The sequence below is a fragment of the Strix uralensis genome, chromosome 3 (genome assembly GCF_047716275.1).
Source record: "Strix uralensis isolate ZFMK-TIS-50842 chromosome 3, bStrUra1, whole genome shotgun sequence".
NCBI classification, from domain to species: domain Eukaryota; kingdom Metazoa; phylum Chordata; class Aves; order Strigiformes; family Strigidae; genus Strix; species Strix uralensis.
In genome coordinates this window covers 82,862,427-82,875,356 of record NC_133974.1, presented here as the reverse complement: position 1 = coordinate 82,875,356, position 12,930 = coordinate 82,862,427, and the positions used below count along the sequence as shown (strand labels likewise).

Sequence of the window (12,930 nt, the reverse complement as noted above, 5' to 3'; positions counted from 1 at the left end):
AGAGACCATCAGTCTGATATTCTATCAATTAGACTTGATCTATTCCGCTCTACATTTTCACAGGAACTTCTTTCACGAAGTGTTACATTTTTCCTTTAAAATAAAGCATGTGAAGAGAAAAAAATAGAGAGTTTATCCCCTTCTTTGGCAGTAAGTGTGAGTATTTAAGCCTCACTATTAGAAACGTTTAATATAATTTCTGTCCTTTACTGATACTTTTGCTTTTTCTTACTAAAAGAACCTTTCTTAGGAAACCTACAGACTGCAGGATTTGTCTTTCCATAGCTGTTGGGGAAAGCTCAACAAATTGATCTCACCAACTCTCAAATTAGGAAACTTTTGTCCCAGTCCCCCCCTCCCTTCAAGTAGTCTCTAATGCCTTCTCCTTAAGCTTTCCAATTTTGCAGCGCACTTAGAAGTTTTCACACCAGATTTTAACAGACATTGGAAAAATTGTCCAACAAGGACCTAGCAGGACAATAAAAAAAGACCACAACATCATCCCTACATTCCTACTCTCCTTAACTATTTTTTATTTATACATTTACCAATCTCATCATCTCTCTTGGAAATTATCCTTAAATTTGTATTATATTGCTTTAACAAAACAACAGTACACTGACTACAGCACCTCAGTAAACAAGTCACAAAATGCTGCAAGATGTTAAGAGTGACACAATGTGTTTGAGGCACAAAAAAGGTCCCATGAAAAGCCCCTGCCCATACAGCTAGCACCCGTGTTTCTGCTGACTTGCTTTGCGGTCTCAAGGTAAAATACTCCATTGAGATCTGCACAGTGAATGTTAACTTCAATTTTCCAAATTACCACTGTAAGTATATGTAAATACATATGCATTAAAAAAACAGAAAAAAACAAAAAAAAATCGTAACTTTTGCAACATTTCAGGTGCAAACTTATTCTAAAACACTATCTAAAGGAAACAGAAAAAAGAGTTACCTGATCTGCAAACTGACTCATGTAACGTTGTAATCTGGCCTGGTTGTCTGTCTGCTCACACATTTGCACCAGGATATCAAAGTCACAGTACTTCTCTGCTAAAGCAGCGGCCATCTGATACTGTCCCAGGGAAACTAAGTAACCAAGAAAAAGAAGTTTTATCAAACAAGCTCATCTTTGACTGAAAGAAGATGACTGAGGGCAGAGAGCAGAAAAACGAAAGTAAGTTTCAAGCATTCACATCAGGGAGCTACCTGCACACTCCCAAGACAACTGCATACATACCCTGTGCACATGCAAGTTCACGTACCTACCACCTCTGTCCCCCAGTAGAGAGAAGTTTAAAATACTAAATGGTCAGTATACATCCTATTTTCTCTGAAAGTTAGCATCATCTGCTATTTGTGCTGGGGCAGGGGGGATTCAACCCATGACTTAGTATCTGGAATAATAGCCACTTAATTACAGAAAATGAAAAAGCAGCAGGCAAAGGCTTTTGATAAAAAACAGAACAAGTAAGGACAATGGGGTTTGTATTAAAAATGTATTACTTTAAACTCTTTCTTTTAGGTTCAGTTAAATACGTAAGAGTTAGCGGAATACTCAATTTTGTTTATAAAGAAATATGAACTTTAGATTGAACATAACAATACAAAATGTATTCACAAGCTAACAGAGCCCATGAATGTCAGTAAAACTGAGAAAGATAGTTTAAGGGACTTTTCTTAAGGATGTTTAAGAATGTTAGGAGGAGTGATTATTAGATTGTTCTACTTATGTAATTAATTTTTAGCCTAAAAAAGTTAAACTTTGTAAAGTTATTAAAATGTATTTACTCCAAGTTATTTCCACTCAAAAAGGGCGCTTTGCTGTCAATTACTCATTAAAGACTTGACCACATCTGACACGTTAAAACAACAGGTTTGATTATTAAATAATCAAGATTCAAAAAGTAACTTTTTCCTGATATATTTTTCAGGCATGTAAGTTTATATCAACCTGCAACAATATAAACATCTAGAAATCCTTTTATAGGCTATTTTCAGCCAAGCAGCACAAGATAAATTCCTGCCAGAAAAATATAACAAGTTCGCAAAAGAAAAAAATTCAAGCAGCAACCTGTCTTATTAGAGGGAGGTATGGGTATGAATGCAGTCCTGGATGCAATTCTGTAATCTGTTCTTGTTTAGTAAATATATCATTAAATCATAAAACCAGTCATTTATATTCCGAAGGCAAACACGTAGAACAAATAGAATTCAAACACATATGCCATTTACCCATTTGCATAATTTCCTCATCAAATGGAACATTTAATCCTTGCATTAAAGGAAAACAGACAGTACTTACGGAGGGGTGACAAGAGTTCTGATCTTTTCTGCACATATTCCATTTCCAGATTGCTGTATCGCTCTTGATCGGCAGGGCGGTCCACAGATTTCAGCTGAGAAACATAGCCATCTAGGAAACAATCCAGCAGTGCCACCAACTGTTCAGCCACAATGCTACGGAGGTTACTGTCCACCTGGGGATACACCATCTTCAGAATGATTCCATGCTGATGCATTATTGCCGCACGAAGGCTGCTAGATGCTTGGGAAAACAGTGAACATAAAACAATAATACTATCACCACAGGATTCTATGCTGAAGTATACAAAAACCTTACTACATGTAATTAGAAAAATAGAAAGAAAAAAGGTAATAAACATTTTAATTTTGAAAAACAAAGCAATACTATAAAAAAAAAAAAACCCAAACCAAACATCCTCCCATCTACCTCTACATATTAAATTTGGCCAAAATGTAGTAAACAAAAAACCAGAAACAAAACCACCACCTGAACTACACAGTTCTACACTGTCAACTATCAATACCAGCTATTTTTCAGAAAAAAAGAATGCTTACAGATCGTGCAAGTGAAAGTAGAAAATACACACAAGGGAAAGGCAACTTCTGTTAACCTGATTTAACTACTTGGATGTAGTCATCAAGACTTAACACACCAAATTAGCTTGCATAGATCCTGCTTTTCAAAAGATTTTTATCTTGGGAGCACTAAACAAGTGTGTTTTATATGTAGAGGCCACAAGGAAGCTTAAGCATCAACTGGAAAGCGCTTGCTTCTGCAAACGTTTGTTCTGAGTTTTTCATGTTATTAAACCACCAAAACAAAATCTATTTAAGGGAGTGGAAAATTACCAGTTCTTTTCAAACAGTTATAGATCACATTTTATAATCCATTTTAAAGTTATGCCATAAGTCTGCCAACCACAACCAGTGCATAAAAAAAAAAAAAGAAAGAAAAGTTAGCTGTTTCCCAAACTTTGTTTTTGTAGTCAAATTTGCAATGCAAGTTTTAAAGAATTATCATCAATACTGGACAAAAGAAGTGTTCGTTGATTCACTCCATTTCATTCCCCAAATGAAACCTTCAACTTCTCCTGTTCTCACTGACAACCTCGTCACAGCTTTTAACAGTAAGTTTAACATTCAGATTGAAATTCAGGTGCTCCGGAACTCATGAAAAGTACTTTTTGTTTAGGATAGGTAATTAATAAACTAGTAATAATAATTTCTCACCTGTCCATGGAATATATTCAGGTTCTCTTTCTGGGAGCTCTCCTGTTTTATATGAAGCAGCTCTAGATTGACGATACTGACAGGCAGCTTGTAACATGTCCTATTTAAAGGCAAAGACACAAGTATTTTAAAGTCTACCTGCATATACACAGACCATAAAAGACGTTATCTTTTATAATTCTGAAATATTCTTCCAATATCCCTGTTCTTTCTACACCACTTTCTCAGTTGTATGCAACATACTGACTGAGCAAGAAACCTCAGTGCTCAAGCACAAGCTCTTCACTCTTTGCTACATACATTTTCACAACTTCCAACAATGCTGCAACTTCTCAAATTCTCTTTAGCTGTGCCTCAGGAGGAAGAGGAATGTCCTTAATTCTGCACAAGACCATCTTTTCCTTCCTAATATATCTGGGCATGTGAGAAGTACGTTCACTTTTGCTCTCACATCAGTAACTCAGATGTGCTGCACTCAACTTGTTGAGTGCTCTTCAGCATTCTCCTTCCCCTCCCACAAAGCTTTTAGTTAATGCAGTTCTATACCTTAATGATGTTGTTCACATTGACAACTATCTGGGCCCACTCAACTGACTCAATAGGCATATCTTTCAGGATTTGTTCTTCTTCTTCTAGTAAGCATTCAAAGATGGAATCTATCTGGGACACCTTAAATATAGAAAGAAAAATTGCACTGAGCACAAACATATCCGTTACCAGCTGATACCTGAATGCCAAGTTATGAGTTGTACAGAAAAATAAACAAGTATTAGTAGAAACCACATCAATAGCCAAAAATACTAATAGGTATCAACTACTCAAATGGATAATGAAATCACCAGCTTATATTTCATACAATACTTAGAATACAAGAATTGCCTTATTTCTGGACTTAAATCTGGAAGAAAAAAAAATTCTCTTTTTTGAAGGCAACTCCACAGACTTTCATTAAGCATATTCCTCCATATTCTTCTGAAACATTTCACAGTGGAATCTTTGCTAGATTGTATACTGCATAACATACCTGCTTTAAAATAGGAGACTATTATCTCCATTTTCTTTTATATTTATTTTTCTCCATTAGCAACTACTGTCCTCTACAGGAAAAAACCTCCTGAGAATAAATCTTTTGGGTGCTTGAATGGAATGGGGTATAAACTGACAACTAGCTTAGATTCACTAATGTTAGAGAGGACAAAAAATTCTGAGAGACTGTATTGATACAATTCCATCCAGGACAGCTCATCAAAGCAGCTCTCCTATCTGCAAAGCTTCATACTCCTCAGTTCACCCCTTAAAAATGACAATTTAGCATATATTTTCTGATGGGCCAGAGAATTTCAGTTGTACTTTTCACTGCTCATCCATGTTGGTTAGTTGGAAATCATAACAACTTTACTTCTGCTGCAAGAAATTTGTCAGAATTCATGTTTCAGCTGCAGACATAAAAAAAGCACATACACTAAAGTGAGGAAAATACTACCACACCATCCCTATTTAAAGGGAAATTGCGTGAAGTTGAATTGATTTTTAAAGGGAAAAGTTTCAAAGCATACATTAAAGCATTGCAACTTTTATTATATGCAATACTATACAATGATTCAGGAATAACAGGTTTCTTACCTCTCGAAAGAACACATCTGCAGGGGTAAGACTTGGTGGAACATCACACTCCCTTTTGTTTAATGCGATCAGTATAGCAGCATTCACTAGATCAGGCAGCCTGGAGTGGTGATTCTTGAGAACGATAGCTGCTGCTAGTTTCTCTGCATGCTCACAGAGCAACAATCGAGTTGCCATCTGCATCCCTCGTACTGGAAAACTGCCCAGACGTTCAAATACACCAACCTTTTATTAAAAAAAAAAAAAAACAAAAAACAAACCCCACGTGCACACTTTAAACAGTGTTCTAGAAGAATTACTTTAAGACCAAATAATACTGTGTGTGCTGATACCAAAAAGAACAGTAAAATTTTACCTGTTGAAGAAACTCAATAAAGAAGGAATGTGCTTTTGTCTTATCCTCTAGCTGATGAAGAAGAATGAGAGATGTGTTGCTGAAACCAGCTGCTTCTAAAAAGAGAAAAATCTTAAATCAGTGCACTTGATATCTTCATTTCTTGGTAACTCTTTTTTTGCCTGTGAGGTAAACATATTTCTAGAAATTTCTACAGTGTAACTGCACTGGTACCTTTTTTAATACATATGCACACACATTTATATATTACTTTGTGCTATTTTTAATGTGTTTTTTGAAGTCTATCATACCTGAAGTAAAGGCTTTAGGAGAAATCAAGTATTTTTAGATCACTACAACTATTCTGAAGCACTCAATTCATTATGCTGCTAAAAAAGCAGCTCACCAGCTTATTCAAGTTTTAGTAAGATTCAGATTCAAGTTTTTACCTTCGTTGTGGACTAGCTATTGCGAAATTTATTATGCCTTAGACCACAGCTACTACAAAATAAAGTATTAACAGGCATTCAGACGTAATTGACTCTGTGCTGCCTTCACAACTCCACTGCACAACATAAGTGGTTGCCCAGCATGGCCCTACTTTTCCCTTCCTCAAATGAGTTTGCATATGAAAAGCCAGCTAACCTTTCTGTCCAGACAATCAGGTCCTTAAAAGAGTCAGTAAGGATGACGGAAGCTTTCCTCATGAAGCACGTGACTGGGAAAAGCCAACATGAATTCACCAAGGGCACATCACGCTTGACAGACCTGATCGCCCTCTGCAACAAAGCAACCTACTCGGTTGATGTGGGGTAAGCGGTGGACATTGTCTACTTGGATTTCTCCAAGGCTTCTGAGACAGTTCTCCACAGCCTCCTCCTAAAGAAACTGATACATTAGGGTCTAGACAAGTGATCTGTGCGGTGGGTGAGAGTCAAGTGGCTGACAGGCCACACCCAGAGGGTGGTGGGAAACAGCTCCTTTTCAAACTGGCAACCTGTCACAAGTGGGGTCCCCTGGGGATCGATATTGGGCCCAACACTGTTTAATTTCTGCATAAGTGATCTGGATGATGGGATCAAGTGTACCCTGGTGAAGTTTGCTGATCATACCAAACTGAGTGGGCAAGTGGAGACTTTGGAAGGGAGAGCCACCTTGCAGGGAGACCTGGATAGGCTGGAAGAGCGGGCTAACAAGAACCTTATGAAGTTCAACAACGACAAGTGTAAGGTCTTGCACCTTGAAAAACATCATCCAGGAGTGCAGCACAGGCTGGGATCTACCTGGCTGGGGAGCAGCTCTGTGGAAAGGGATCTACCTGGGGGTCCTGGTGGACAACAAGCTCAATATGAGTGAACATGTGCTGCTGTGGCAAAGAAAGCCAAGGTGCTGGGTTGCACCAACAAGGGCATCATCACCAGCAGAGATAAGGAAGTCATCATCCCACTCTACTCAGCACTTGTCAGGCCACACCTGCAATACTATGTTCAGTTTTGATTCCCTCTATACAAAAAAGATGTGGACAGGCTGGAGAGGGTCCAGAGAAGGGTCACAATGATCAAGGGACTGGGAAGCCTACCAGATGAGGAAAGGCTGAGAGAACTGGGTTTGTTCATCCTTGAGAAAAGAAGTCTTAGGGGAGACCTTATCACCATGTTCCAGTATTTAAAGGGTGGCTACAAAGAACATGGAAACTCACTTCTTACAAGGAGTCACACGGAAAAGAAGAGGGGTAATGGGTACACGTTACTTCTGGGGAGATTCCAGTTGGACACAAGAGGAAAATTTTTCACAATGAGAACAATCAGCCACTGGAATAATCTCCCCAGGGAAGTGCTGGATTCCCCAACACTGGACACTTTTAAGATTCAGCTGGACAGAGTGTTGGGCCATCTTGTCTAGACTGTGCTTTTGCCAGGAAAGGTTGGACCAGATAATCCTTGAGGTCCCTTCCAAGCTGGTGTTCTATTATTCTAGGATTCATGAGTATCCTCACAAGTATCTCAGCTCAGCAGAGTTCTCCAGGGCCCAAGTTATTTTCCTGTTTCAGAATTTTTGTATATTCTAAGTGTGTTTTAAACCAAAAGACTACCAAGATACCAAAACTCAGAAGAACTATCGCTATAAGCAAAATTAGCAAAACTATTTCCAAGAGGTTATCAATTTTCACTTCTTGCTTTAGCCAGGAATAAATGCAGATAAGCTGCTGAGTTAAAAATAAAGTTGACTCAGAAAATACTAAGGATCTGATGCCTGACAACTTCTAACTGGCTGCCATGCAGAAACAACTGCAGGAAGCAGCATCCATCTGTAACTATTTACTACATGAACTTTCAAAATAAATCTCTGCTCAGTAACTGGCAACTGCTGCCTAGAGGTCCTGAGGACAGTTTCATATTAACTGTTCAGAAGAGAGGGGGAAGCATGACCAAAGAAGTTTCTTGCTGAAAACACGTCTGCTTTAATCCTTTACACACAACAAATACTCCAAAATAAATTTCTCTAGTTCTCTTTTAGGCAGACAAATACCAATGCCCCAGAGGTGTACAAGCTCACTCTACCCAGGATCCAAGCCTACCACATCTATGCAGCCACACTGACAAAGAGCTAAGCATGAGCAAATAAGCTCTTTCTCTTGCATATCTCTTTGTGGAAAAATTTAGACCTATCCAAGGAATCATGGAAACACTGAAGTGACACCACCTGTTCCTTGCACAAAGCACCCTTCTCAGAAATATGTTTTCTTTGTGTTTACTATATGAAGTCAAGAGGTAACCACAGTAGACAAGTTTGTCTGGAAGTCTCGTAAGATGCATCTTCTAGCCTTTCCGGAAATATATCTAGTGGTGGTAGAGGGGAAGGGACACCTATGCCTTTGCAATACTTAAATTATAATTTTATCTAAAGTAATATGAACAGTTTTTTGTAAAAAAACAAACCAAAACACCAACACAACCCAAAAACTCCAAAATATAACAACCAACAAACACATTATGTTTACCTTCAGGTACAGACTCAGCCCATCTTGGATCAGAGGCAGGGTAATCATCCATTAAATCCACACTGATCTGGGTCACTGCCCTATCCAGTTCAGCATCAGAATCCAGATCTGTGTTACTTGGAAAGAGCTCAACTACCATGCTTTGTGCATTGACTATCTCTTTCCTGAAATAAAAGAAACACAAAGTATGTGAAATAAAAATGATAGGATTATAGGAACAAGAATCACTCAATAGGATTTTCTGATATGCTTTTTGTGAAGTGCTTTAGATTATAAACATCAACCATTGTTTGGGCTCTCAAACTAACGATGGATAAAAGGTATTCTGATTCTATGGATAAAAAGTATTCCGATTCTTTTAAAGTAAGTAGACCGCACAATTTAGAAACAAAAAAGCCCAAGACAGGAAGTGTTTCAAGTCACTTTTTATTCCATTACCCCTATTATTATTCTTTAAGAGAAAAGATTCATCATACAAAGCTAAGTCTGGATGTAGCTAAGTCACCAAATTTCCACTACTTGCTTTAAAATCATCTCAAGAGTACATGTAATCACTCCCACAAATGGTCATAGAGCAAAAGCTCTCAGGAAAACGCTTCAGCAAATACAATGCATTATTTTTATCTCCTATCGTTTCAAAGAATCCTATTCTATTCATGTCAATAAGTAAAGGAGCAAGAAGCATCCAAATGCTTAAACCTCCAAGGTACGAGGTTGTACTGAACTCTATGTAAGAAGTATGCAACATTCACAAAAAGCACTGATTTGATTTTGTGACTAAAAAATTATAGTAGTCTGACTGAGAAGGGATACTGTGATTCCAATATATTATCTGATCTTGGAAATGTTTATATTTTTCATGAAACTTTCAGTTTGAATGTTTACATAACCAAGATGTCTTGAAATAAAAACAGCAGTGCATCCAGAAATTGCATGAAGGTTTACTAAAGCAAGCAATACTTTTAAAAACTGGAACATACTGAATCTTCTGTTAAACAAGAAGGTCCCATCTTTACTATTCCACAGGACATGTGTTTCTAAGGAATTTATATGGTACTTTATTACCTCTTTCAAACCATGAAGTGCCATCAGCCGGTACATCAAAAAGGGTCAACTAGATCTTTCCATAGAACATCCCATCCCCTATAAAGATCACCAGGTCTGTAAAGCTGACTGTGCTCACTGCACAGCTGGCGGACTTTACATTTCCACTGGGTGCACAACCTTTCATTAATTGCTCTGCATCAACTGCTTGGCCATTTGGACAGGCCATAGCTACATCTGTTCCGTGGAAGATTTCTCCATTCATTTTACCATACTAATTTTATGAAAAAAATCTGAATCAATACTATACACAAATTACCAATTTCTTCTAGTTTCATAAATGTAACCCATATTTTAATCAAAATAACATTAAACTTTCCATACTGCTTCACATTTTTTCCTTATTACTTCCTACTATCTTCTGACCCTGTTTCCAACCCCCTTGTTCACATCCTCAGTGATATCAACTTTCACATTTGTTATCTGTGCTCTCAGACCTTAGTTACTCCAGTCGCCTCAGGACTACAGCCATCTTCAGCAGCAGTCCTGTTTAATGACATGTCCATTTCTGAATACATGTAGATTTTTTCTCAATTCTGTGCATGTTTACAGATCTTCTCTTGAGAACCTTTATTATATGTGCCTAATCCCCTTCATAATCTTCTACCTCACAAGCAGCTCTATGTCAAAAGCACTCCTACTTCCTGTTATCTTACATCTGTTCTTTCCAAGTTTTAAGACTCTTTAAGGAGATTAGTCCTAAGAGGGTTTGTGGATTGTGTGGGTTTTTTTAAAAAATAAATATACATTTAAAACAATCCCCTCTAAAGATAATTAATCTAAGTCTACAGCTCTGTTTATCTTCTTATCTCTCCTCTTCCTCCTTTGTTTACATCACTCATCTCGACATCAAACTTTTCAGAGGCATTGCGTGCCTCCCAAGAGTCAGGTTGCTTTAACCAGGGCAGTTTGACTAACAGTGTATTTCCTTCCACTCCCCCCATATCAGTCAATCTAAAAAAGGTATCATCTTGCCACAGAATCTACCATGCTAGTTATTCTTCATAGCCACATAAATAGTAATTAAACATATTCAAAAGTATTACTGAAAACAGCTATGCAAATAAAAATAAGGAAAAAAAGAATATTTTTTAACACCACCACTTACTAAAAGAGTAAAGAAGTCAAAATAACAAAGTCTAAAGTTAGATTACTGCCAGTGAAACATCACATAATTTATGCAGAGTAAGCAAAACGTCATTGAGATTATAGAAGTCTGCTCGTTTCTAGCACTTAGCGCTTCTTCGCTATCTTAAAATGTATCTAACACTTTCCTAATAAAGATATGCATGTGTCATTAAAATAGCTTTAATTGAAACAGCACAAGAGTATCTTGACCAAGAGAATCTATTACTCAAATATCAGTGTCTTCAAGAACAGCAAACAAAGCCTCAAAAATCAAGTGCAATTTCTACCTGCAGTATTGTAGAAAAGCAGCTTTCAGTAATTTAGTCTTATCTTCTTGAGCTACAATTTCTAGCCTGCTAGTTGTGTCAAACACAGGACTCTGAAAATGCAAAGTAAAAACTTCAGCTGAAAGACAGATATCAATCTTCATTATGAAATGAAAACAATTTTTCTAAGTAGCAACAACATAGATTTAAAACAAAAATGCTACCTGCAAGCAGCTGTGTTTATTAAGCCAAACATAAGCCCATACATTACAATGAAAGTCACACAGTGGTTTGACCTCAAGCATTTTAGCAGAATTCATCCAAACCACATAAGAACTTATGCCAGCTTATTTCACCAATCACCCTTTTATAGTTATTTTAAATACTTTAACATTCAAAACCGACATTTTTGACAGACTTTAGAAGGTATGAGTACTGTCACCCATAAAAACAATGTAAGTGCAAACAAATCTAACTAGGATTAGTTCAGTAAGAAAAATACAGTTCTATCTGAGCAATCACCATAAAGGTCCTCCACTAAAGTACTAGTTAATAACAGATGATTTAAAAGGTGATTTAATTGGAATAAGGAATGAAACTCACTATTACCCCATAGAAACATCCTCTAATTTATATTGTAACAATCTTTCTATTCTTCCCTCCCAATCCAGGGATATCTCCAGGGCACATACATTTTAAAACATGTTTGATGTAAATAAGAGCTTAATAAACGCACACTGCAGAAAATAACAGATTTTTATAAGACTATATTAAAAATATATAACAGAGCAGAAACTCAGCCACTATATAGCCCTTCTCAGCTTAGCCTCCAAGCTTTTCACAGCATGATAAGAAAAAAGTGTCTCATATGCACAAACAAGCACAAAAGACTGAAGAAACCGTCCTGATCAGAAAGTGAGAACAAAGTCTGAGTCTCTGCAGTAGTGTTGTATCAGGCATAGTGACATATAGTAATACATCTACATGAAAAAAATATAAATTTCATATAAGTCTCGACTTCAAAATAAAGGAATACAAAAAAGTTATCCAAACCGGCAGATGTTGTAAAATTCCCTGGGTTTTCAAAACTGTCTTCATGATAAGTGTTTGAGCCTCTATTTAAAAGCAAACCTTTGAAACTCAAACAAGCTAAGATTTCCACAGTGAAAATTCAAAACTGCCAGAAAAACATTTTACTTCTACCCTCAGTTTTTAACCAGTCAAGGAAACAACCATTACCTCACTTCTTGGTCCAGCAACAGAAGAGGACAGGGAATCTTCAAGATCTTCAGGAAGCACAGAAATGTTTTCCCTGGACAAGATGGTGATAAGTCCACTTTTTTTGGTAAAGAAAATGGGGAGACCAGTACAGGAACCTGCTCCTAAAATGCTGTCTCCTAAGATGAGGAGAGGGAAAAAAAAGAAAGTAAGCACATAAATGCCACTTTAAGAACAAAAATGTAACAGTTTCATAGACAATTATTAAATTTTGTCATGAACCAACCAACAGTAATTGACCACTACACCTGACTTGAAATTGTGGATACTATTTGCTACCCAAGATGTAGATTTCCAGATACTGCAAGTTTAAAAATAAATAAATAAATAAAGATAGATTCAGGTCATTCAAATTCTACCTTCAGACCAATGTGCACAACGTACTTGAAAACACCTCTGAAGGTCAAGGATAGCATACTTAGAGACATTTGACACAGGCACCTAGTATGAATTTTAGGCTGAGCCTCAAAGTCAACTTCAAGGAAAAAAAAAATCCACAGTGAATGTTGGAAAAAAAAAAAAAAGGGCAAAATCACCCATAAACAAAACCCCCACCCTTTCATATGCCAAGAGTGGGGATCTACTTCATTTTCATCTGAAAAACTGTTGAGTAAGCAATAACTGGATGTCACGTCAGTGCTTCCTCCATGCACTCA

At 37.1% G+C, this 12,930-nt stretch overlaps 1 protein-coding gene across 1 annotated transcript in view; it reads right to left on the bottom strand.

Moving 5' to 3' along the window:
* The window catches only part of NUP133 (nucleoporin 133), a 36,786-nt gene that overhangs the window by 11,619 nt on the left and 12,237 nt on the right, over positions 1-12,930 (bottom strand). Inside the window, exons 11-19 of the mRNA XM_074863116.1 lie at positions 12,236-12,393; positions 11,018-11,109; positions 8,499-8,662; positions 5,519-5,613; positions 5,164-5,388; positions 4,087-4,209; positions 3,541-3,640; positions 2,309-2,551; positions 959-1,092 (exon numbers count right to left, since the gene is read on the bottom strand). Coding sequence (XP_074719217.1) covers positions 959-1,092; positions 2,309-2,551; positions 3,541-3,640; positions 4,087-4,209; positions 5,164-5,388; positions 5,519-5,613; positions 8,499-8,662; positions 11,018-11,109; positions 12,236-12,393 — 1,334 coding nt within the window. The remainder of the gene's footprint in view (positions 1-958; positions 1,093-2,308; positions 2,552-3,540; positions 3,641-4,086; positions 4,210-5,163; positions 5,389-5,518; positions 5,614-8,498; positions 8,663-11,017; positions 11,110-12,235; positions 12,394-12,930) is intronic.